Here is a 25,560-nt window from a genome sequence, read left to right on the forward strand (position 1 = left end):
TTACTGTTTTTATAGCGACACTGGTACAGGCACATGAGTACAAAATTACACTGCTTATTGATTACTGTTTTTATAGCTACACTGGTACAGGCACATGAGTACAAAATGACACTGCTTATTGATTACTGTTTGTATAGCGACACTGGTACAGGCACATGAGTACAAAATGACACTGCTAATTGATTACTGTTTGTATAGCGACACTGGTACAGGCACATGAGTACAAAATTACACTGCTTATTGATTACTGTTTGTATAGCGACACTGGTACAGGCACATGAGTACAAAATGACACTGCTTATTGATTACTGTTTGTGTAACTACACTGGTACAGGCACATGAGTACAAAATTACACTGCTTATTGATTACTGTTTTTATAGCGACACTGGTACAGGCACATGAGTACAAAATGACACTGATTATTGATTATTGTTTGTATAGCGACACTGCTACAGGCACATGAGTACAAAATGACACTGTTTATTAATTACTGTTTGTATAGCAACACTGGTACAGGCACATGAGTACAACACGACACTGCTTATTGATTACTGTTTGTATAGTGACACTGGTACAGGCACATGAGTACAAAATGACACTGCTTATTGATTACTGTTTTTATAGTGACACTGGTACAGGCACACGAGTACAAAATGACACTGCTTATTGATTACTGTTATAGCGTCACTGGTACAGGCACACGAGTACAAAATGACACTGCTTATTGATTACTGTTTTTATAGTGACACTGGTGCAGGCAGACGAGTACAAAATGACACTGCTTATTTATTACTGTTTTTATAGTGACACTGGTACAGGCACATAAGTACCAAATGACACTGCTTATTGATTACTGTTTTTATAGTGACACTGGTACAGGCACATGAGTACAAAATGACACTGCTGATTGATTACTGTTTTTATAGAGACACTGGTACAGGCACACGAGTACAAAATGACACAGCTTATTGATTACTGTTTTTATAGTGATGCAGATTTTTTGAGCAGACTAACTAATTTAATGTTGTTCTCCACAGATCCAGTGCTATCTCTGTAGTGAAGATTCTGAGGGTGTTGAGAGTCCTCAGGCCCCTGAGAGCCATCAACCGAGCAAAGGGTTTGAAGGTAAAAGTTAAAGCAAAATTAAATGTGGAATGCTGGTTGATTTCTGAAATATGTGTTATTGTATAACAAATGTTCAAAATGATAAAATATCACCTCACATAAGATCATCAGAATTATTTTGAATATTTATATTGTTTACAAAAAAAATGACCAAACATGCAAAAGATCACAAAAGAAAAGGAAATTCAGTTTGCAGTCTACAAACCATATCACTACCATATCATTCAAACCAAATTTATCTGAATCATGGTAGTGGTACATAAGGCTTTTTTCTAAGGTAAGGTGTACAGTTAGGATTAGGTGCAGAGTTTGGATTACCACGTATTACTGAGGTGGTCAGGTGGGCTATGCCTCATCCTCCACCTTAGTAATGCTAACCCTAATCCCGGTCTCTAACCTGAAATTAAAGAATTGCAAAATGGAAATGTATTAATCGTTTATTCTTTAATCTGCAAATGGACTTCTTCAGAACAGTACAAAGACATTCTAGGCAGATTTAAATAGCTGTGAAATACTCACATGACAAACTATCCAAAAGCCACAAGACATGAACAATCTCTCTTGACCAAACTAGGCATAATTAATTAATACGCTATCAATGTTTTCAGATTCATGTAAATATTTGTATATATGTGCATGTTATCATAGGAAAACAAATTTGTAAATCTCATAATAAATAATATGTGCATATATTAAATTTAAAAACAGCTTTGTCAAAACATACCATTAAATAAATACATACATTTTAAAATGTTAAAACCTTAATTTCAGTTCCATATAAAATAGCAACACCTTATATTTACAGTTTTGATTAATGTAGTTTTATTATATTGTTAACTGAAGTAACATCATTCAAACTTGGATGGTTGGAAACATTTAACCTAAGTTGCTAAATTAGATGTTTGTCATATTGATCCCTTCTGCAGTAGCCTTATCTATGTGGGTTATATCCTGTCAAGGATATAACAGTCAGCCAGCTTCTAAAGCTTCAGGGCATTTTTCATGTCTATAAACTATTAAGCAGCTCAAGCTGAGCTGACTAAAAGAGAAGTTTGGATGGCAATCCCTTCAGACCTTTACTGCCACCAAAGAGTACGTTCCTCTATGGCTTTGGAGGATTGATGGTCAGCTTGGTGCTGTTCCTTTGCTGAGCAGACAAGTTCCCTTTGAGGAAAAACCTTCCATTTTCTAAATATTGTTTGTTTTATCACTTTTCTCTTTGGGAAAATTATTTTAACTGTAGGAGTTTTGTGTTTTAACAGACTGTCACAAGACAGTATCATAATTTTAAACATGAGTGTTCTTTTTTGTGTAAGTCTAAAAGTTGTGTAAAGGAAATGAAAACTGTTTTTACTGTGGATAAATTGTGTTTATTGTACCTTTTTGAGGATGGCAAAGGGTTTAAAGTGTTTTTTACTGTGTTTGTCTATGAAAAAAGTGCCTTTTAAAGACTTGTGTTTTTTACCAGCATTTGCTGCCCTTAAAAGAAGTACCACTTTCATCTTGACCATGGAATAAACTACCAGTCCCATGGTCAGTCTATCTTCCAACCACAAAAAGAAAAAGTTAAGCAAACAGCCTTTGCCACCACAGCAGACTAGCAGTTTGCCTCAGCCACAGTGAGTGACTGTACTGAGGCTATTTGTTGTACCTCACCACTCAACTTTTACCCTGGATCCTGTAGTGTAATCCCTACAGCCAGCATGGACCAAGGGTTAGCTATGTCCCCTGTGACTGTTGGAGTCCCCTCAGTGGACAAGAGAGAGCCACTCTGGTCATCTTTGGGAGAGGGAAGAGGGAAGGCTTTCCTGTTACACCAGAATGCTGTGCCCATCCCTGTGGAAGTAGTTGGTGCCATTAGTAACATGGTTGGCCCTCTTTCACCTGTCAAAAAGAAACAGAAAACTAAACATGTGTCTACTCCTCTTCATATTTCCTTAGACAGTGGCAGTTTACTGGGCCCAGCTCAGGTTTAATTCAGGCTATTGGCCCCTGTTGTAAAGTAGTTTCTGGTAAAAGAAAGCGGGAGTCTTCTTTTCCTAAAGAGCTTCAAGATTCTGAATCTGAATGACAAGATGAAGGGACAGCTACAGGGATTTCTCGTCAGATTTTGGATTCAGACTCAGAGGAGAGCTCAGTTTCTGATTCTGTCTGTGTGGAGTTCTGTTTCTCTGAGACTGTTGCTAGAATGTGCCAGTGCTTTCAGCTGGAGAACATGGAGATCTGATGTCGTCCTTTTCATTCTTCCTCACCAATGGGTTCAGATCCGATCCTCGGATCTGACTCAGCCTCATACACAAGACTTTGGCTCCAGCTCTCGAGCTCCTCCCTCTACCCATAATGCTCTGTTATATCTCCAGTACCTCAGATCTCATTTGCTGCCATCTTGGTTGGACATAGGTTCTGTTCTTGAGCATAGTAAGCAGCTGTTTTCTTTTAGTTTTTACAGTTATACTTTATTTTCCTAAAACTTATAGATGTGATGTTTTCCTGTCTCTTAGATGCTGTGGTGGTGGAGGCGGCCACCAGGAAGGAGTTGTCAGAGATGTCCTCTTCTGTCCATCCCTCCGAACAAAGAGTCAGCTACGATGGACAGATATGGAAGCCACATGTTTTCTTCAGCGACCTTTATACTCAGGTCCCTGAATTATCTTACACACTTTACCAGGTTGCAGAGAGATCCCCTGAAGGAGCTAGGAGATACTCTCCAGGGTTCAGTATCAGATAAAGTGTCCTCCAAGCTCTCCACCTTGAATTCAGTGGTAAACTCATCCATGATGCTCATTTCTTATGCAGCTGATGGAGCGAGTAGGGCAGCGGGTTCAGGAATTTCCCTTAGTAGGCATTACTGGATGTGCTTGTGTAACTTTGCAGAGCCTTTTATGTCTTCCTTTGTTAATGCCCCCTTCGATGGCTCATCCTTGTTCGGGCCTAAGGTCAAAAACACACTAACCAAGTGTGAACAGGAAGGAAAAACTCTCTCTGCCATTGGAGTCCATTTTTCCCTGTCTTCTAGGTCTTATCCAAAAGGTCAGAAGGGAGGAAAAATTTGGTTTTGAAAATCCCAGAGAGTTTTTCAAGACATACATGGTGAGACTTCCCCCAGGGGCAGAGGGGGAAGCAATAATGGAAGACACCGGTCACGTGGCAGAGGGGGTCCTCAGAACTAGGGTGACAGAGAATCCTTCTTTGGAAGCCCTTTCAGTGCTCCTGAAAGGAGACCTGTCTGTCCTTCTCTGGAGGCAGTCAGGGGTCACTTATCCTTGTACCCAGACACCTAGCCAAAAGTAACAAAAGACAAATGGGTACAAAGTATCATATCCAGAAGTTACTCCATACCCTTTTCTTTTCCTTCCCCATGCATAAAAAACATTCCAGATGTTTCACCCAGTCACAGAAAACAAGCAACCCTGGAAATACAGAAGTTGCTAGAAAAGAGAGTCATCCAAGCGGTCCCCACAGACCAAATAGGATCTGGGACTTACTCAACGTTCTTTTTAGTTCCAAAGAAAACAGGGGACTGGAGACCCATACTGGATCTCAGCAGATTGAACAAATCTGTAACAAAGACAAAGTTCCAGGTGGTAACACTGCAGTCTTTACTTCCTTTTCTGGAAAAGACAATTGGATGTGCTCTGTAGACCTCCAGGATGCGTACTACCACATAAAAGTGGACAAGCCATCTAGGAGTCATCTGCGCTTTTAGCTGTGAGCCAGTCACTACCAGTTTCGAGCTCTGCCCTTTGGTCTCGCTGCACTCCCCAGAGTGTTCACCAAATGTATGGCAGTAGTTACAGCTCACCTGAGACGTCTAGGATTCCGAGTGTTTCCGTATTTAGATGACTGGCTGCTAACCGCCACCATCAAGCATCTACTCACAGGAGCAAGAGACTCTGTTCTTGTTTAGGGATAACAATTAACTATGAAAAATCTGCCTTATTGCCATCTCAACATATTGTCTTTATAGGTGCAGATTTAGACACTACAAAAGTGATGGTAAAGCTTCCCCCAGAAGGAGTACAAGTCCTTCACTGACAGGTTGTAGACCTTCTTTTCCAAAAGAAGATTCAAGCAAGAACAGAAAGTACTAGGCATCATGGCAGCAGCGATAAACGTAATTCCGTTAGCGTGGCTGCACATGAAAATTCTTCAGTGGCTGTTGTTCACTCAGTGGTCTATACAGGAACTTCCGATGTCACACCAGATCATGTTAACAGAATCTTTCAAGAGAGACCTTTGTTGGTGGCTTCACTCCAATCAAGTGACTTTAGTTAGACTCTTTGTCTTTAGCCACAGTGACCACGGCTGCTTCCCAGATGGGGGGGGATTATCAGGGAAGGACCATCCAAGGCACTTGGCAAGATCATGAGGCACACTTGCACATCACTGTCCTAGAAATGAGACCAGTGCTTCTTCCATTGCAGGCATTCCAAGAGTCTCTTCCACTAGGAACGATTGCGAACAAACGGACAATATGTCAGTTGTATGGTATATAAACAAACAAGGCAGAACCAGATATTACCCCCTTTGTTGAGAGGCCCTTAGATTATGGCAGTGGGCAAACTCCTCTCAATGCTTTCTCGTACCAACGCACATACTGGGAAATCCAAAGTGATAGCAGACAAGCTCAGCAGGGCAATAATGATGCCTCATGTGTGTTCCCTGAAACAAGACATAGCGGAAATGATTTTCCAAAAATGGGGCCAGCCTTCCTGCGACCTTTTTGCCATGTCCATGAACACCAAATGCAGCAGCTACTTTGCTCTAATCCCCTCTTCGGGGGAGTACCCAAGTGTTGCACTTGTAAACGATTGGCCATCGCATCTTCTCTACACCTTCCTTCTTTTACATTGATACCCAAAGTTCTTCAGAAAGCCAGTGCATTGGGAAGGAGCTTAATACTTGTCACCCCATACTGGCCTCGTCAAGTCTGGTTCCCCTTTTTGTGGCCTCAACTTCAGGAAAAGCCCTGGATTCTGGAACCTGTTCTGGATCTTCTGACTCACACATCAGGAATGCTCCATCCATCTCTTCAAACCCTGAAGTTGACAGCATGGCTTCTCCAATTCCAAACATAGCCAGGCTACCTGACCTTTCACCTTCAGTGCAAAATATCTTGATTTCTTCTCACAAAGCTTCAACAAGAAGATTATATCTATGCAAATGGAAAAGATTTTCCTTCTGGGCCTTGGAGAATCATATTGACCCTTTTTCTGCACCTGTACCCTCCATACTGGAATGCTTTGCAAATCTTTTTCAGGAGGGGGCAGCTGCAGCTACTATTTGAGTTCAATTAAGAGGAATCTCTAATTTCCATTTTGGAGAAGGAGGTCTGAGTATTATGTCCCACAGACCTTGCAAAGCTTTCTTGAGAGGTACTAACCTGCTAAAACCATCTATTAAACCACTTCTACCTCCATGGAACCTAAATTTTGTATTATCCCTTATAATCCTTTCCTGCTTTGAGCCTGCATCAATCTGTGGCCTAAAGTTCTTAACCTGGAAGATGATTTTCTTAGTAGCTATCACTGCAGCTAGGAGAGTTTCAGAGCTACAAGCATTGTCCATCAAACCTCCTCATATACTATTCCATAAGGACAGAGTCTCACTTCATACAAACCTGTCCTTTCTACCAAAATATGCCCAGAATCAAACTTAAACTAGTCCTTAGACTTACCAGTTTTTTTGCCCAAGTATGTCAGTAAGGCAGAATATATGTTACACCAACTAGATGTACATAGACAATTACGTTTCTACTTATACAGAGGAAAGGACTTTAGAAAGACTGACCAATTGTTTGTATCCTTTTCAGACTGCAAGAAAGGTGCCCTAGTAGCTAATACTTCTCTATCCAGATGGTTGTCAGATTGCATTACATTCACCTACCAGTCCATAAACAAACAACTTCTCGACAAAATAAGAATTCATTCTACCAGGGCTATTTCTACCTCTTCTGTCTTTCTTACTAAATTGCCAATTGATACCATTTGCGCTGCAGCAACATGAGCATGGCCTCATACCTTTATCATTCCTTACAAAGTGGATTTGGCATCCAGGGACAGGGTCTCTTTGGGGTCCACTGTTCTGAAGAATGTTCTCCTGTGGCCACCCAAGAAAGATGGTGCTAGAGATGCTGTCCCATCAGTACAGAATGAAGGCGAGACCGGATAATATCACATAAGGAAGTTATGTACTCACCATAATGTTCCATGTGAGTTGACCATCTCATCTCGCTTTCATTCTTACGTTCCACCCTCCTACTTCCAGCCTTAAGCTTCTGGAGGATAATGAGGTTACTATTTGGCATCTGATATTCTCTGACCCTCTTACTGGCTTATAAAATCATAAAAAATCTTTATATGTGCATATTAGTATACCAGCAAACAAGATCTGGGAATTCCCTAGAGCATCATGGGATAGGGAGTAAGCCACTAGCTAGTTGAAGACTTCCAGCTTTTGTAAACAGCCGAGTCAGAACCGAGGAATAATTCCTAACCGATCAGTACAGAATGAAGGTGAGATGGCCTACTCACATGGAATGTTATGGTGAGTATATAACTTCTTTTTTTGTTTCTGTCCAAGTCCTCCCTCTAGAGCTTTTCGCTGGTAATAGGATTTCTTCTGTCTTTACTCTTAACTCCTATTCAGCTTGAGTAGTCTTAGTACCATTGTTGGTACCTTCCTTTCTTTATCCCTTTTAGATATTCTCTGATTTACCATAGTTGGTATTCCTTTTTCCCCTTTAATTTCTTAAAACTTGTTTGTTAAAAAAAAAATGTTATTTAATTTCTTGTTTGTGCCATGTTATTCTCCTTAACCATGCAGGAGAAATCAAATGGCTTCAAAAAGTGCATTTCTTGTGGGCATAAGATCTCAAACTCAGTTGCTCACAAGAAGTATGTGTGTTGCCTAGGACCTGAGCATTGTGACATGGCTTGTCTCATTTGTGCCACCTTTAATCCCAGGGCATTATCAGTCAGGTGCAATAAACTGAATTTAAAAGGGTTGCTTCCTGCTTCTTCTAGGCAACAAAACCCTTCAAAACTCCAAAATCAATTCCTTCAAACAGGACAAGATCTTTTCAGAAGTCCTCAAGGGCTTCTTCAGAGCTGCTGGACAAGATTAGAAAAATTTTGGATCCGACCACCCTCGAATCTGAAACCTCCTGGGCAGTCCTCGGATTCAAAGCCTTCATCAGATCCAAAAGGTTCAACTCCTGTTGGCATTTCACCCTTGCTATCTACTTCATTTTCGAATCCTATGTCCTTGGATCCGAGATCTACTTCAAGCTACAGAAGCCATACACCAGAGTATGCACTGAAACCTGTGTCACCTTCTCTACCAGATCACCTTTTTCAGACACCGAAGAAGCACTCTAGTCTAGACCCTCATCCACAGCATCTTCCAGATCTTCTAGGAGTTTGTCAGAGGCAGATGTGGATAGGATGATGTGGAAATTTCTCAGGGCTCAGCTCCAGATGGCGGTCTTGCCAGCTCCATCCCCTTCTAGATCCATGAGTTCACCTGCTAAGTCCATTCTCTCTTCTTCCCCAATCTGACCGGTGGTTTTGGAGTCCCAGGATATGAGATCCTTGAGAGGTTTGGCATTGGATCTAAGGAAAGTACCTTCTTTGACTCCAACAGTGTCCCTGACTGGTTCTGCTCCAATACCCTCGGATCAGAAAGGGTCTCAGATCTGAGAGATCAGTGCCAGTTCTGAGGAGTTGGGTTCATTTCTGAATTTGTCAGATCCATCCCTTCCACTTGGAGCCTTAGCCCTGGATGGGTTGTATCTCATTCTTCTTTTGAGGCTTGGATCCCAGGGCAACCCCAACCTACCTTCCTCAGAGGCTTCGGCTGTGAGGAGGGGGAATAGGTTTCCCTTGGTCCTTCAGCATTCAAGGTGATAGAATGGGCTTTCTCTCTTTACAGGAACTGTCTTCTTTTTTCTAAGATCCTAGCTATCTCACATCTTTGATTCCGAGCTCTGAGCCCATCAGACCTATTCTACAGGGACAGCCAGTTCCAGGAAAGTCTCCAGATAGTTCCTCTAGAGCAATTTCCCCCCCTCATCTGATACCTCTCCCAAACACCCCACAGAAGAGGAGGTTTCTCAGAAGATGATGTGTAAGAGGAGGCACATAGACTTGCCCATGGAGTCTCTCACAGAAGACAATGATTTTGATGAGGGAGAAGGATTCCTCAGATCACTACCCGATAATGACATCTCCTTTGGAGATATTGTCAAGATCCTCAAACAGAAGATTGGCTGGTTGTCCCAATCTCCTTCTCCAGAAGAATCATTTTTTTCTGGAGACTTTCGGTTCTGGACCATCTACGTCTTGGGTGACCTCCGGCGGATAACTAATTGAATTGGTTTCCCACTGGGCTTGGAAGGAACTGAACAGTGTCAAACCTATTTCCAAGCACCCTGACAAATTTCTGGTCCCTCCTACTGATAGACCCCACCGGTGCAAGGGAGTCCCAGTTAATGCTATGGTGGTGGCAGCAGCCACCAAGAAGGAGCTAGCTGAGCAGATTGCTTCTGTCCATCCAGTGAGCTGGGAGTCCAAAGTGATGGACAGATTTGAAAAGCGAGGGTTCACCTCAACTATGTTTGCAATTAAGTCATTAAACTACTTGGCACAGTCCACTCAGATATGGAGAGATTTGACTAAGGAGTTATCAAACACTCTCTCGGACTCCATGTCTGCAGAGGATTTCAAAAGACTTCCTGTCAGTTGACCACTCTGCTGTCCATTTCTAATGCATCGATGAGGCTGATCTTCCATGCAGCAGAAGGTACCTCATGAGCAGCTGGTTCAGGCATAGCCATAAAGAGACATGCATGGATGCTATGATGCAAGTTTCTGGAGCCATTCAAGATGTCCTTTGTCAATGCCTCCTTTGATGGGACTTCCTTGTTCTGGCCATCAGTTAAAGACTCACTTACCCACATTGAACAAGAGGGAAAGACTTTATCCATTGTAGGAATAAAGTATTCTACCCCTCAACAGACTTCCACTAGAAACCAACAAGAAGGGGTCTATATTAGAACACCGAACTTTCAAAATACAGCGAAAGCTGAAAATATCGAAGAAACAGACAACCAAATTTTTTCCTAGGGAAAGAATTTGGTTGTCCATTTCTGTTGCTTCGGTATTTTCAGCGCTGGGGTGGAAATTTACGGGTCGGGTTCAGGTAAGTTTGTGATTTTGTGGATGTGAGGGTTAGGGCGGGTTAGGGCGTGGGTGAGGTGACTGTGCGATAGTGATGGACCTTTGGGTTAGGGTTTGGGTTAAAGTAAGTGGATAGTTAGTGGTGTATGTATAGTTTAGTGTAGGGTTAGGTGTAAGAGTTTAGGTGTATGTGTGTGGATTGCTGTTTGTTTGGTGTGCTTGTGTTGTGTGTATGTGTTTTGCAACGCTAGGAAAAAATTCGCTGTTCTGTATGTTTGATGTTTTAAATTTTCAATTAATAGGGTTCGATATTAGAACACTCGAAATTTTGAAAGTTCGGTGTTCTAATATAGACCCACAAGAAGATATAGTTCTGAAAATTTCGGGGCTTTTACAGGATTCGCAGAGACAGAGGAGGAAATTTTAATGGAACACGTTGTCCTAGAAGCAGAGGGGAAGCCACAGATCCAAGCTTCAAAGATTATTTTTCTCAACAGGCCCTATCAGTGCATCTGAAGTGCTGCCTGACTGTCCAACTCTGGAGGCAGTCATGGGTCATTTCTTTTTGCACCTTGATACCTGGACAGATATCACTAAAGATTCTTGGGTGCCAAGAATCATATCCAGAGGTTACTAAGTACCAGTTTCCCTTCCTCCTCCTGTCCAAAAGAGGAAACTTCCTGATGTTCCACCCAGTCATAGGAAAGGTGCAGCACAAGAAATACAAAAGCTGCTACAGAAAAGAGTCATCCAGGAAGTCCCACCTGACCAGAAAGGATTTGGAACTTACTCACACTTCTTTGTAGTACCAAAGAAAACAGAGGACCTAAGGCCCATTTGGGATCTGAGCAAGCTGAACCAGTATGTAAAGAAAACAAAGTTCCACATGGTTATGGTTCAATCCATCCTGCCCCTTCTGTGCAAGGATGATCGGATGTAGTCTGTAGATCTCCAGGACATGTACTATCACATAAAAATAGAAAGGCAATCCAGGAGACATCTACGCTTTTGGTTGGGAAGCCGAGCATTACCAAATCAGAGCACTGCCCTTTGGACTCACCACAGCCCCAGAGTATTTACCAAATGCATGGCAGGCGTGGCAACTCACTTGAGATTCAATGGATTCCAGATGTTCCCATATCTCGACTATTGGCTCCTCACCACCCCATCCAAACATCAACTTTTACAAGCCAAGGACTACTTGCTCCAGGTTTCCTACACTTTAGGTATCTCAGTAAACCATGCCAAGTCAAATCTAGTTCAGATACAGACCCTGGAGTTCAATAGGGACTTTCTGAATACTACAACTCAGGTAGCGTCCCTACCTTTCCATTGCATCACATCTTTGAGACATCAAGTTCGGTCTGTCCTCTCCCACCCATCCCCTCCTGCAAGATTAATACGTCAAGCTCTGGAGTCGGTCCCTCTAGTGTGATTCTTTATACAAATTCTCAATGGACCTTGGAGATACAATGGTTCACTCTTTATCAGCCTTTATTTTTTCCCATAAGACTTACTCCATTCTGAAAATGGCATATTCGTTGGTGGATTCACTCTGACGATCTTTTTCTAGGCAAACCACTCATTCTTCCACCCCCAGTTGCCCCAATGACCACAGATTCTTCCCAACTGGAGTGGGGGGGGGCATTTCTTGGGAACGATGGTCCCAAGGCATATGGTCTCCTCAAGAGACCAAATTCCATATCAATGTCCTAGAGATGAGGGCAGTCCTCCTATCATTGCAAACATTTCAAGATGTCCTCCATGTGGGGACTATTGCAATCCAAACAGACAATATGTCAGTAGTCTGGTACATCAACAAGCAAGGAGGAACCTAGTCTTACCCACTATACAGAGAGGCCATGAGGGCTTGGGAGTGGGTGATCGCTGCAGACCACTATATCTTTGCAATGCATATCCTGGGGAAACTAGTGTGCTAATAGACAGGGTCAGCAGATCCATTCTGATGTCTCAAGAGTGGTCTCTCAACCAATTGATAGTTAATATGATCTTCAGCCGCTGGGGCCAGCCTAGCTGCAACCTATTTGCCTCACTCCTAAGCAAAAAGTGCAGCAAGTACTTTGTTATGACCCCCCCCAATCAGGGAGAATCACAGAGAGATGATGTGATTCACAATTAGCCTCCTGGTCTCCTGCATGCCTACGCTCCTCTCCCTCTAATTTCAAATTTCTTACAGAAAGCAAGCAGGCTGAGGAGTTCACTCATGCTCATTGCCCCTTCTGGCCTCAACAGGTACGGTTCCCCTTCCTATGGTCTCACTTGCAATATCCCCCAGGGATACTGGAACCAACTCAGGATCTCCTGTCTCATTCACCGAGAATTCAACACCTCTATCTCCATGCCATCAAGCTAACCTCATGGTTCCTCCACTTCCAGTAGTAGTTAGACAGCCCAGGCTTTCTTCCGAAGTCCATGAGATTGTCTTGGCTCCCAGAAGGCTTCTACCAAGATAGCCTACAATAGCAAATGGAAAAGATTTTTTGTTTGGGCTTCCAACCGGAATATCGACCCTTTTCAGCACCAACTTCAGCCATTCTTCTCTTTCTAACAGCTCTTTTTAAAGGAGGAGCTAGTTTTTCTACAATTAAGCTTCAGATGACAGCGATTTCTGATTTCCATTCTGGAAACAAACCCTTTTCTCTGGCTTCATCCAGATTGTGTAGAGCCTTCATGAAGAGTGTCTTTCTTCTCAGACCCCCAATAAAGGACCCTTCTCCTACTTAGGACCTTACTGTGGTCCTTCAGCGATTAACTTAGAAACCCTTTGAACTGGCAGACAAATGCGATATGAAGTCTCTTTCTTGGAAAATGATCTTCTTAGTAGCTATCACTTCAGCAAAAAGAATTTCTGAGCTCCAGGCCCTATGAGGTAAGCCTCCTTACATTATTTTTCAGAAGGACAGGTTGTTTGTACGGACCAACCCTTCCTTTCTTCCAAAAGTGGCGACGGAAAGTAACATTAAGCAGTCCTTGCAATTACCAGTCTTCTTTCCACAATTTACGAATAAGGGAGAATACATGCATTATCTCTTTGATGTGCATAGACAATTACGTTTTTGTCTTCACAGGACAAAGCAATTCAAGAAGTCCAACCAACTGTTTGTATCCTTCTCGCTAACCTTTTGTGTCAGGCAATATCTAAAATGACACTAGCAAAATGGATTACCGATTGCATTTCATTGGTTTATTGTCAAAAAGGACTATATTTGCCGTGACACCCTCTAACTCATTCCACTCAGTCTGTAGCTACTTCATTTGCTTTTTGGTCAAGGACTTCCACTGATGAAATTTTTGCTGCAGCCACTTGGTCAAAGACTCATATTTTTGTTACACACTGCAAATTAGACATTGTCTCCAGAAACAGAGCTTCTTTTGGTTCGACAGTGCTCCGTTATGTTCTTCCATGACGGCCTTCTGAGGGCTACATAGCTGGGGACTGTCCCATTGGTGAGGAAGAGTGAAAAGACAACATCAGAGTTATAAGTTATATTCAACATAACTTGTCATCTGTGTTATCCAGTTTCATTCCTCCTCACCTTCCCTAACAGCCATCCCCCATCCTTGTCACTTGTAGAAGTATGTGTTAGTCTGTATTGGAACTTTTCATTTCCAGGTTTGAGCCCTGAATTTTCTTATGTCTATATCTATCTCTATCGTAAAGTGGGAGATTAGGCAGCAAACTTGATCTGAGGTGTTGGGGATAGAATAGAGCATTATGGGTAGAGGGTGGAGCTCGAGAGCTGGAGCCGAAGTCTTGTGTATGTGGCTGAGTCGGATCTGAGGATCGGATATGAGCCCGTTGGTGAGGACAAATGAAAATGGACAACACAGATGCCAAGTTATGGTGAGTACATAATTTACAATTTTCTCAGTCCCTCAGAATATACTATGAGCTCTTTCAAAAGGAATTGTCAGAACCTACACCCACTCCTGTTCTCTCTGCTTTAGAGAATGTGCTTGTTACTGCCTGCAGTTTTTCTAATAGTAAGCCAGCTGCCTCTAGAAAGACAGATAGGATGTATATCATTTGTCAGGCTTTTAAGTTTTTATATGCTATTCCCAAACCTGACCCAGCAGCTGCAGCTTTAGATGATCCCACTGTTGCTAAGCACTTAGTTAATTCTATTCCTACTCTGGTAAGGATGGGAAAAATATTGATAAGTATGGGAAAAACATGAATACTTCTGCAACTTTGATTTTCAGAATTTTGAATTGCCATGCTCATATGTTAAAGTTTGTTCTGAGTAATACTGAACGTATGAGAAATTTTTTGTCTGTATTTTCATCTTGTGAGGAAAAATCTGCTTTAAATAGTTTAGATGTTATGTTGTCCTACCTCGCCTTAATTCTTTGCTGGTTAGGTATGGAACCGAGAATCAGTTCCGACTCTGCCTTATTCAAAAGCTCAAAAGCTTCCACTGGCTCGTGGCGATACTCCATCCCATGATGCTCAGGGAAGATTACCCAGATCTTGTTTGCCACTAAGTGGAATTTACTTTATATATTGTTGTCTGTTTCTGCTCATTTTGCTAAAAATTAGTAATTACTGTTGCTGTTGTTCAGCTTGGAAATATTTTTAGTGGTGTTTGCTTAGTCCACTACTGTTTGCTGGCTCTGGTTTAGGCCGTCGTTTTCTCTAGGCCTGTTATTTTTTAACTTTCCCTGTCCCAGATTTCAGGCTCATTTAATTTAGAGAGGTTAACCCCTCTCCCAAAGTAGTTTGTTTAAGTCAGAGGGCTCCCTGCGACCTGTTTAACTTAGAGGGCTGTTCCCCTTTTTCCCTTTTTGTGTTTTTTCGTCTATTTAGTAGGAGTAGTTCGTTTAAGTTGGAGAACTTCTCCTTCCTCCTTGCTTGGTTAGTTTTACAGTGTACCTTAAAAAAAAAAAGTCTAGTTGAGTTTTTCTGGTTGCCTTGATATTTGGTGTTGTGTGTGTTTAGGAACATGTCAAAGGATCCTAAGCCAAAAGTTATCTCTGACAGATGGGCATACCAGTTGCATTTACTGTTTGGGTGCCCTTCATTTGCAAGAGTCCTATTCCTTTGGTCATGCCTTTAGCACCAGGGTTTTAGTGGAGTGTAAAAACAAGTTAATTGTGGCAGGCCTGTTAAAAAACCCTTTTACGGAGGATTTAGAAGGGACTCAGAGTACTATTTATTTTATTTTTATTTTATTTAACATTTGTTGACCGGGAAAGTCCGACTAGGTTCTACAGATCCTGTTTTCAGCAGAGGCCCGGGGAGAAATAATCCAGAAGCATGTCTTTAGAATGTGGGAGGAACCGGAGTACCCGGAGGAAACCCACGCGAACGCAGGGAGAACGTGCAAACTCCACACAGAAGGCACCCCAGCTGAGAATCGAACCGGAGAACCTCTTGCTGTGAGGCGACAGCATTAACCACTGCACCACTGCGCCCCACTAAATCTACAGATAAATCCCATTTTTCTAGGTCAGAGAAGTTGGGGAAATGGACTTCGCCTTAGGCTTCATCTTCAGAGCCGCCTAAAAAATGGCCAAAGATTCTGTCTCAGAACCGAGGGCTCTTGGTTCAGGAAAATCTCCCTCTTCGGCACCAGTTGTGGTTTCAGAGCCAATAGAATTCCAGTTTCAGAGCCAGTCCCCTGTATTGGAGCCAGTTTATCCTAATTTAAGGTCTCAGCTTCTGCAAACAGCGAGATCTCCAACTTTGTCCTCCAGATCATTCAGGAGCTTATTAGATGATGATGTGGAGTGGATGGTGATGAGACTCCTATAGATGCCGGCACTAGCTAAACTTCTGTCGACTCCGACCCAGAAGGAATCGGAGCCAGCAAAGACCATTTCCTCTTCTTTGGTTCCTCTTCCTACCCGATCCGGGGTTTCGGAGCTGGAGAGCTTGGACCCGATTGCAGCAGAACCGTCGGGACTGAGACCTCCTACAGGATTGTCAGTTCCGACAACTACTCCGACTTCCTCGGTTCCATCAGAATTTGAGGAGTTGAGGAGCTGCATTCTCCCATCGGGTCTGAGGAAGAGAGTCAGATCGGACATCTGTCTGACCCAATTCTACATCTCGGGGCCTCGGTGTGGTTGACCTTGGCTCCTACAACGGCTTCAGAGCCAACCACTCTGCTTCAGGGTCGCTCTTCTGGTTCTTTGGAGCCGGAGATCTCCTCAGAGTGGAGGGTTTTTGAGCTGATGGAGAGAGCACTGTCACCTCAGTCTGCTCTGCTGTCTGGTCCAAGTACTCTTCCCCCAAAAACGCCAGTGTCAGTCCCAACCCCATCGTCCCCCCCTCAAGCATGGAGACCCTAAGCCCTAGGAGGCCCCAACAGGTGAAACTATCTCTTCCGAAACCTCTCCAGAGTACCCCTCTGAGGAGGTCCCTCGGAAGAGATTGTACAAGAGGAAGCACCTGGACTCCCAGGAGGAGTCTATCACTTCAGACACAGATCTTGATGAGTCAGAAGGGTCCCCACAGTCACCCTCTGAAGTTGTCTTCTTTACACACATCCTGGAGATCCTTAAGTAGAGGGCTGGCTGGAAACCCACCAACTCTTCTGAGGATGAGTCAGTGTACCTGGATTCTTTTGGGTCTCGCCCTTCCACCTCTTGGGTGTCTCCGCCTTTTGACCAGTTAATGAATGTAATTAATCGAAAGGCATGGGGCTCTCTGGATTCAGTGGAACCTGTTCCTAGGATGCCATATAAGTTCATCACAATGTCTTCGGAAAAGGAGTTCCTTAGCAAAGGTTTCCCGGTAGATGCTATGGTGGTTTCGGTGGCCACAAAGAAGGAATTGTCAGAGACTTCCTCATCTGTTCATCCAACCGAACGAAGAGTCGTGAATGATGGACAGATATGGAAAATGTATGTTTTCTTCAGCGGCATTTACCCTTAGATCGCTGAACTACCTGACGCATTTCACTAACTACAGAATGATCTCCTGAAGGAGCTAGGAGATACCTTTCAAGGTATTGTAGCTGCAGGGGTTTTAGATAAGGTTTCCTCCCAGCTCTCCACCTTAAACTCCATGGTAAACTCCTCCATGTGACTGATTTCTTATACGGCCGATGGAGTGAGCAGGGCAACTGGTACAGGAATTTCTTTAAGGAGACATTCCTGGATGTGCTTATGCAATTTCGCAGAACCCTTCAAGTTTTCCTTTATTAATGCCCCCTTCGATGGCTCATCTTTGTTCAGGCCCAAAGTTAAAGATACCTTAACCAGGTGTGAACAGGAGGGAAAGACTCTGTTTGCCATGGTAGTCTGTTTCTCCTTCCCCACTAGACCTTATCCCAAAGGTCAGAAGTGGAGAAAATGGGGTTCCATAAGTCCCAAAGAGCCTTCCCAGATGCACATGGTGATTCTTCCCCTAGTGGCAGAGGGGGAAGTAGGAATGGAAGATGCCAACCTCGCGGCAGAGGGGGTCTGCATAACCAGGGTGATAGGGACTCCTTCCTTGGTAAACTCTTTCAGTGCTCTTGAGAGGAGGGCTGCTGTCCATCCCTGGAGACAGTCAGGGGTCACTTGTCGTTGTACCCAAATGCCTGGCTAGAAATCACAAAAGACAAATGGGTACAAATGGTCATATTCAGAGGTTATTACATACCCTTTTCCTCTCCCCCATTAGAAAAACAACCAGTCCCAGATGTTCCACCCAATCAAAGGGATTATGCAACTCTAGAGGTACAAAAGTTGCTAGAAAAAAGAGTCATCCAAAATGTCCCTGCAGACCAAATTGGATCTGGAACTCATTCAAGGTTCTTTTTATTTCCAAAAAAGACAGGGGACTGGAGGCCTATTCTGGATCTCAGCAGACTAAACAAGTCCATCAAGAAATCGAAGTTCTGGATGGTGACACTGCAGTCAATACTCCCCTTTCTGGGGAAAGACGATTGGATGTGCTCGATAGATCTCCAGGATGCATACTACATAAAAATGGACAGGCGATCCAGGAGACATTTGCACTTTTAGCTTGGAGCCAGTCATTACCTGTTTCGAGCCCTGCCCTTTGGTCTCACAACAGCCCCCAGAGTGTTTACCAAATGCATGGCAGTGGTTCCAGCTCACTTGAGACATCTAGGATTCCGGATGTTTCCAAACCTAGACGACTGGCTCCTAACTGCCACCACTAAGTAACTGCTGACAAACTCAAGGGACAAAACCATTCACCTGTGTTCTCAGCTAGGCATTACAGTAAACTTTAAAAAATCCACCTTGGTGCCATCACAACATCTCATATTCATAGGTGCAGGTTTAGACGCAAAAAAAAATGTTGGCCAAACGTCCCCCTGAGAAGATTCAAACCTTGCATCATCAAACGAAAACCTTTTATCCAAACAGAAAGTACAGGCAAAGACTGTTTTGAAGGTTCTGGGTACCATGGCAGCTGCAATAATTTTGGTACCTTTAGCTCGTCTGCATATGAGAGTTCTTCAATGGCTGCTTTTTTCCCAGTGGTCCATGTAGGATCTACCCTTGTCTCACAAGAACATCATAACAATCCCGCAAAAAGGACCTGTGCTGGGGTCTTCATTCAACTCGATTGACCATACACCGACTGTTTGTTTTCCCACAATCAGTAGCCATAGTGACCACAGACACTTCTTGGATTGGGTGGGGGGGCATTATCTGGGAAAGACTGTCCAAGGCGTTTGGCAGGAGCACGAAAACCACTTGCATATCAATGTCCTAGAGATGAGAGTGGTGCTTTTCATGTTGCAAGCATTCCAGAACTCTCTTTCAATAGGAACAATTGCAATTCAGACAGACAACACATCAGTAGTGTGATATATAAACAAACAAGGAGGAACCAAATCCTACCCCCTATGTCGAGAGGCACAGAGGGTATGGCAATGGGCAGTCTCTTTTCAATGCTTTCTGACAGCAACACACATCCTAGGGAAATCCAATGTGATAGCGGACAAAGTCAGCAGAGCTATTCTGATGCTCCATGAGTGGTTCCTAAAACAAGAAGTTGTGGAAGAGATTTTCCGCCAGTGGGGCCAGGCTTACTGCAACCTCTTCGCCATGTTCATGAACACCAAATGGAGCAGCTACTTTGCCCTGTTTCCACCTCTGGGACAGTCACCAAGGGACATGCTTGTACATGATTGGCTCCCAGGACTCCTTTACTCTTTCCACCCTTTCCCTTGATACGGAAGGTTCTTCAGAAAGCCAGCACGTTGAGAAGCACAGTGATTCTCATTGCACCATACTGGCCTCATCAGATTTGGTTCCCCTTTCTGTGGCTCCATCTCCAAGAGGAACCGTGGATTCTGGACTCAGTTCCAGACCTTCTGACTCATTCATCAGGGACGTTCCATCCATCGATACAAACCCTAAAACTGACAGCTTGACTGCTCCAGTTCTACAAATAGCCAGGCTTCCTGATATCTCCCCTGCAGTTAGACATATATTAATATCCTCTCATAAGGCATCAACCAGGAAAGTATACTCTAGCAAATGGATGAGATTTTCCCGCTGGGCTTCCAAAAACAACATTGATCTCTTTACTGCCGCTATCACAGCAGTGTTAGATTATCTGGCTAAACTTTTTAATGAGGGTGCAGCAGTGGCTACAACTCGAATTCAGTTGGCCACTATATCATACCATCATATCGGGGAAATGGAACTAAAAATCATGTCACCCAGGCTTTGCAAAGCATTCTTAAAGGGTACATTCTTACTAAGGCCTCCCCTGAAAGAACCTCCAGCGCCATGGGACCTAAATTTTGTTCTATCTCTATTGATTCCACCTATTTTTAAACCTGCGTCATCATGTGACATAAAGTTTTTGTCATGGAAGACAGCATTATTGGTGGCCATTACATTTGCTAGGCGAGTGTCTGAACTTCAAGCTTTGCCTATACACTATCCGTACATAACCTTTCACAAAGATAGAGTTTCCTTAAGGAATAACCCTTCATTCCTACCAACAGTGTGCTCAGTGGCCAATTTAAATCAATCCATTGACTTACCAGTTTTTTTCCCAAACTATGGTAACAAGGCAGAATATAAATTACACCAGTTGGATGTGCATAGACAACTGCATTTCTACATACATAGAACAAAAGATTTCAGAAAGTCAGACCAACTATTTGTTTCTTTTTCAGACAAAAAGAAAGGGTTCCCAGTTTCAAAGGTCACACTTTCTAAATGGTGTACAGACTGCATCACCTATACATACAATTCCCAGAACAGAGAACTCCCAGGGAAAGTGAAAGACCATTCCACAAGAGCTATTGCAACTTCATCTGCCTTCCAGGTGAGGCTCCCTATGGATTCCATTTGTGCAGCAGCAAGATAGGTAAGCCCTCATACATTTATCATTCATTAAAAGGTCGATTTGGCCTCCAGGAACAGTGCCTCTTTTGAGTCCACTGTTCTGAAGAGTATTTTCTCTTGAGCCACCCAAGAAAGAAGGTGCTAGGGTCGCTGTCCCAACCAGTAAAGAATGAAGGCGAGATAAGACAACATTACATTAAGAAGTTATGTACTCACCATAACATTTCATGTTTGTTGTCCATCTCACCTTCATTCATGCATCCCACCCTCCTTTCCCCACCTTTGCTCCTGGATCGGGAGGTTGTTTTCCTGACAAATTGATTATAAAATCTCGGAATCCCTTCTTAGTCTTGTCTGGGTATGTTGGCTTGTTTAGAGGTAATGACTCTGTTTTTGTTTGCAAACAAGATCTGGGTAATCTTCCCTAAGCTTCAAGGGTCAGGGTATAGCCACGAGCCAGTGGAAGCTCTCGAGCTTTTGAATAAGGCTGAGTCGGAACTGATTCTCGGTTCCATACCCAACCAGCAAAGAATGAAGGCGAGTTGGACAACAAACATGGAACGTTATGGTGAGTACATAACTTCTTATTTTTTCTGTTGCACAGGTTACTACTCATTGTTTACAGTGTGTGTGTGTGTGTGTGTGTGTGTGTGTGTGTGTGTGTGTGTGTGTGTGTGTGTGTGTGTGTGTGTGTGTGTGTGTATGACCCTGCTGATGCTTGTTCCAGGGCTTTGGTCACTGGTACTGTTTTCAACAGGTTGACATGGTTGCCCAGATGACGTTAAACATCATATTTTAAATGGATAGAGATTTACTTTTCGAGCCCTCTGTTGCAGAGGGGATCAAAAATTGTGAAGAAAGGTACAAGCTGGTTCAGGAAATATCTTAAGATTTTTCAGCCTTCCATTTCCAAATTTTCTAAGGGATTCTCTTAACTCCTCATCCAATTTTGGCAAAAGCAGAATGAACAGTCTCAACAAAATACAGGTAGGCAGACATTTAAAAAAGAAATAGCAAGGTGGTTCCAAAAAGAAGTCTCAATCTTCTCAAAATCAAGGACAGACCAAAAAGTCTAAATGATTATTCAACAGATATTGTGACCCCCCTCCCACCCCCTTTTTCTTCCAGAAGGTATGAATTTCCATTTTCTTTTTGGCAAAAGATAGTTTCAGACAAATGGATTATGAAGATCATTTATGAAGGTTACAGACAACAGTGGGGAAAAAAAATCTCCTTTCCAGGGGGTCATTCCTCATCCTCCAAATCAGACCAGTCATTCATCTAGTTCTTCATCACATGTTGTCCCAAGGAGTGATAGAACCAGTTCTTCCTTCCCAGGTGGGGAAGGGTTTTTATTCAGGGATGTTAGTGCCAAAGAAAGAAGCTTGGAGACTAGTTTTGGATTTTTCTTTCCTAAATCTGTTTGTGATAGTGCCGATATTCAAAATTACGTCACTTATGCTTGGACACTAGTTTTGGGTCTTTCTCTCCTAAACTTGTTTGTGATAGTGCCAAAATTCAAAATTGTGTCACTTCACCTCTTCTTCCTCTTTCATGTTTCCTGGTAACAAGAGACAAGATCTATCTGATGTTGTCAGTTTTCATTCATTCCTCAACAGTCTGGTTCAGATCTGATCCTGGGATCTGACGTGGGTGTTTTTTTTACAGCTTGTGACCGCTAGAACTCTCAAGCTCCTCCCTTACCCATAATGCTCAATGTCTTCACATACCTCAGATCTAATTTGCCGCTTTTGCATAAGGACGTAATTGCTGTAAGCTCTCGAGCGTTGGTGAAGTTAGTCAGTTAAATTAATTCTTTAATTGTTTCTCTACAGTTCTTTACTCTCTTACTATATGTACGCATATATAGATATACTTATATCCTCTCTGCCTACACTGATTTAGTGTATTTCTTAATACAGTTGTTGGCAGCCTCTCTCTAATTAAAAAAAAAAAAAAAAAAAACATTTTTTTTTCTTTACATAGATTTATGGTGTAAAATGGCTCAAAAGCTTTCAGGCTTTAAAAAAATGTAAACAATGTGGACGCAAACTCCCCTTGTCTGATTCGCACAATTTGTGCATTCATTCTTTAGGCCCTGATCATTTAAAAATTGACTGTTACATTTGAAAGTCATTTAACCGTGAAACGATTGTAGATCACAAAAATAAGTTAATTCTGAAAGGTCTACTCCCTACAACCTTTTCGGAGTCACTACCTAGGGCTCAACTCCCTAAACAGGATAAGAAAGAGCACAGGAAAAGGCCATCTTATCTGTCTGGATTTTCTCCTCCATCCTCAGATCCAACAATGGAGCCTGCTCAAAAACTATCTAAAAAGTCAGATAAAAAGTCTAACTCTTTGGATCAGTCAGCATCGGATGTCCAGTTTGCCTCCTTGGATCCTAAAGTATCAGATCTGAAGCACTTACTCCGAACAAGGTATTCATCGTCCTTGATTCCTGTACCTTCCAGAGTCCCATCCCCTTTTTTGGAGAGATGCCGACTTTCAAGGTCCCCATCAGTGGCCTCATCTTCTCATTCTTCCAGGAGCCTGACAGAAGCTGACATGGGTAGGATGATGAGGAAGTTCCTGTCTGGCAAAGATTCAGATGAGAGTTCTCCAAGCTCCTCCCCCTTCAGATTAGGAGGCCTTTTCAAGTACTACACTGCTCATCTTGGCTCCTTCTCCAATCTGACTCATGGTCTCAGAGCCCTCAGATCCAAGCCTTCCAGGACCATCTGTGTTGGATCCGAAGATTATGATATCTTCAGCCCTGATACATTCTTTTGAGTGCACCAACTCTGAATGTGTTGGAGCCAGATGACTCTCGGAGCGGAAGCACCTTCGTTGGGTCCAAGGTGTTAGGGTCGACTCCAAATTCATCAGAGCCATCTCTGCCCCTCGGAGCCTCACCATTGGATAGCTCAGCTCTGACTTCTGCCTCAGATGGACTGCCTTTGGGTCAGAGGGAGCTGATGGTCCAGAAGCATTTCTGCTCGGCTCCATTGTCCTCCTTCTCCCCAGAGCTCCCTACCTTTTAGGTGGTAGAAAAAGTGTTCTCTGCTTCTGGAGGACAAATGGTTCCACCATCCTTGGATCTCCCTTCTGGATCCCGTATGTCTCTGTGCCTTGAGCCTCTTTATTCTGCTGCACAAGCACAGTCAGCCCAAAGTCTCCAGGCTACCCAGCAGGGTATTTTTATTTCTTCCAATACTTCTCTGGAACATCCTACCGAAGAAGTCCCTGGGAACAGAAAGTGCAAGAAGAGGCACTTAGACTCTCCTCAAGAGTCGGTCACTGAAGATACTGATTTTGATGAGGGGGAGGGGTCCTTTAGAGACATTCTAGAGTTCCTCAAACAAAGGAATGGTTAGTCCACCGATAACCCTTCCCAAAAGGAATCAGTATTCCTGGAAGCCTTTGGGTCTGGGCCATCTACCTCCTGGGTGACTCCGCCCACTGACAAGTTCATTGATTTGATCTCTAGGCAGGCATAAAAGGAACCCAGTGCTGTTGAGCCAATCCCCAAAGACAAGACAGGATACTGGCACCACTAAAAGCAGGAGAGTTTTGGAGGAACGGAGTACCTGTAGATGTCATGGTCGTGACGGTAGCCACAAAGAAAGAACTTGCAGAACAGAGTTCATCTGTCCATCCCCCCTAACAAGGGAGTCCAGGGCATTGGACAGAATTGGGAAGCATGTGTATGCTTCAGTGATCTTTGGACTTAAGTTGTTGAATTATTTGGCACATTTCACCAGATTAGAGGAGATTTAATTAAGGAACTCTCCAAATCCATCTCTAGGAGAAGTACTTCTGAGGCACAGAGCTCTATTGCCTCACAGTTGGCTACCCTACAGTCAATCATGAATTCATTCATGAGGCTCATTTCACATGTAATTGAATGTACCTCAAGGATGGCGGGTTCAGGCATTTCCATTAGGAAGCACACCTGGAGGCACTTGTGTGATTTTGCACAGCCCTTCAAGTCCTTGTTTGTCAATTCACCTTTTGATGTCAGTTTGTTGTTTGGCCCTAAGGTAAAAGAAACACTCTGTGGGTGTTAGCAAGATGGAAAGACCCTCTCTGCAGTGGGTGTACATTTTTTGACCCCCTCAAAGAACCTTATGTAGGAATCAACAAAGAGGTCAAAAGTCATGGTTCAGAAAGTCCCAGGGTCCTTTCCAAGATCCATGTGGAGATAGTTCCACAGGGGCAAGGGGGGAACTCAAACAGAAGATGCCACCTGCACAGCAGAAGAGGCCCGCAGAACCAGGGTCCAGAGATTCTTTTTCTGACAGACCCCATCAGTGCTCCAAAAAAAAGGAGGCCTGATTGTCCACCTGTAAAGGTGGGTCATCTATGCCTGCACCAGAATGCCTGGCTAGGGATTACAAAAGATACATGGGTGCAGAGGATTATTTTCAGAGGTTATATAATTCCCATTTCTCTACCCGCTCCCTTAACAATAAACAAAATTCCGGATGTTCCACCTTGTCAGAGGAAAGCAGCAGCTTTAGAAATAAAAACTCTGCTAGAAAAAAAGAGTCATCCAAGATACCCCCCCACCAGAAAGAATCCAGAATTTACTCAAGATTCTTTTTAGTGCCAAAGAAACCAGAAGACTGGAGACCAATTTTGGATATCAGCAATGTGAACAAATCAGTTCAGTATACAAAGTTTCAAATGGTCATGGTTCAGTCAATTTTGCCTTTCCTGCACAGGGAAGACTGGTTGTGCTCAACAGATCTTCAGGATGCTTAATAAACAGACGATCCAGAAAGTATGTATGCTTCCAGCTGGGAGCCAGTCATTACCAGTTCAGAGCACTGCCATATGGCCTCACCACATTCCCCATTGTGTTCACCAAATGCATGGTCCTTTTAGCAGCACACTTGAGAATGCAGGGATTCTGAGTGTTTCCATATTTGGAAGACTGGCTCATAACTGCTATGACCAGGC

The 25,560-nt window shown here is 43.2% G+C and overlaps 1 protein-coding gene across 3 annotated transcripts in view; it reads left to right on the forward strand.

Annotated features, from left to right (window-relative positions):
• Window positions 1-25,560, forward strand: part of CACNA1S (calcium voltage-gated channel subunit alpha1 S) — a 3,469,037-nt gene that overhangs the window by 1,796,058 nt on the left and 1,647,419 nt on the right. For all 3 annotated transcript variants that reach the window (XM_044076603.1, XM_044076604.1, XM_044076605.1), the window contains one exon: window positions 1,039-1,126. In XM_044076603.1, the coding sequence (XP_043932538.1) occupies window positions 1,039-1,126 (88 nt within the window). The remainder of the gene's footprint in view (window positions 1-1,038; window positions 1,127-25,560) is intronic.

Source organism: Protopterus annectens, chromosome 7.part0 (genome assembly GCF_019279795.1).
Source record: "Protopterus annectens isolate FY-2018-M chromosome 7.part0, PAN1.0, whole genome shotgun sequence".
Classification (NCBI taxonomy): Eukaryota; Metazoa; Chordata; order Ceratodontiformes; family Protopteridae; genus Protopterus; species Protopterus annectens.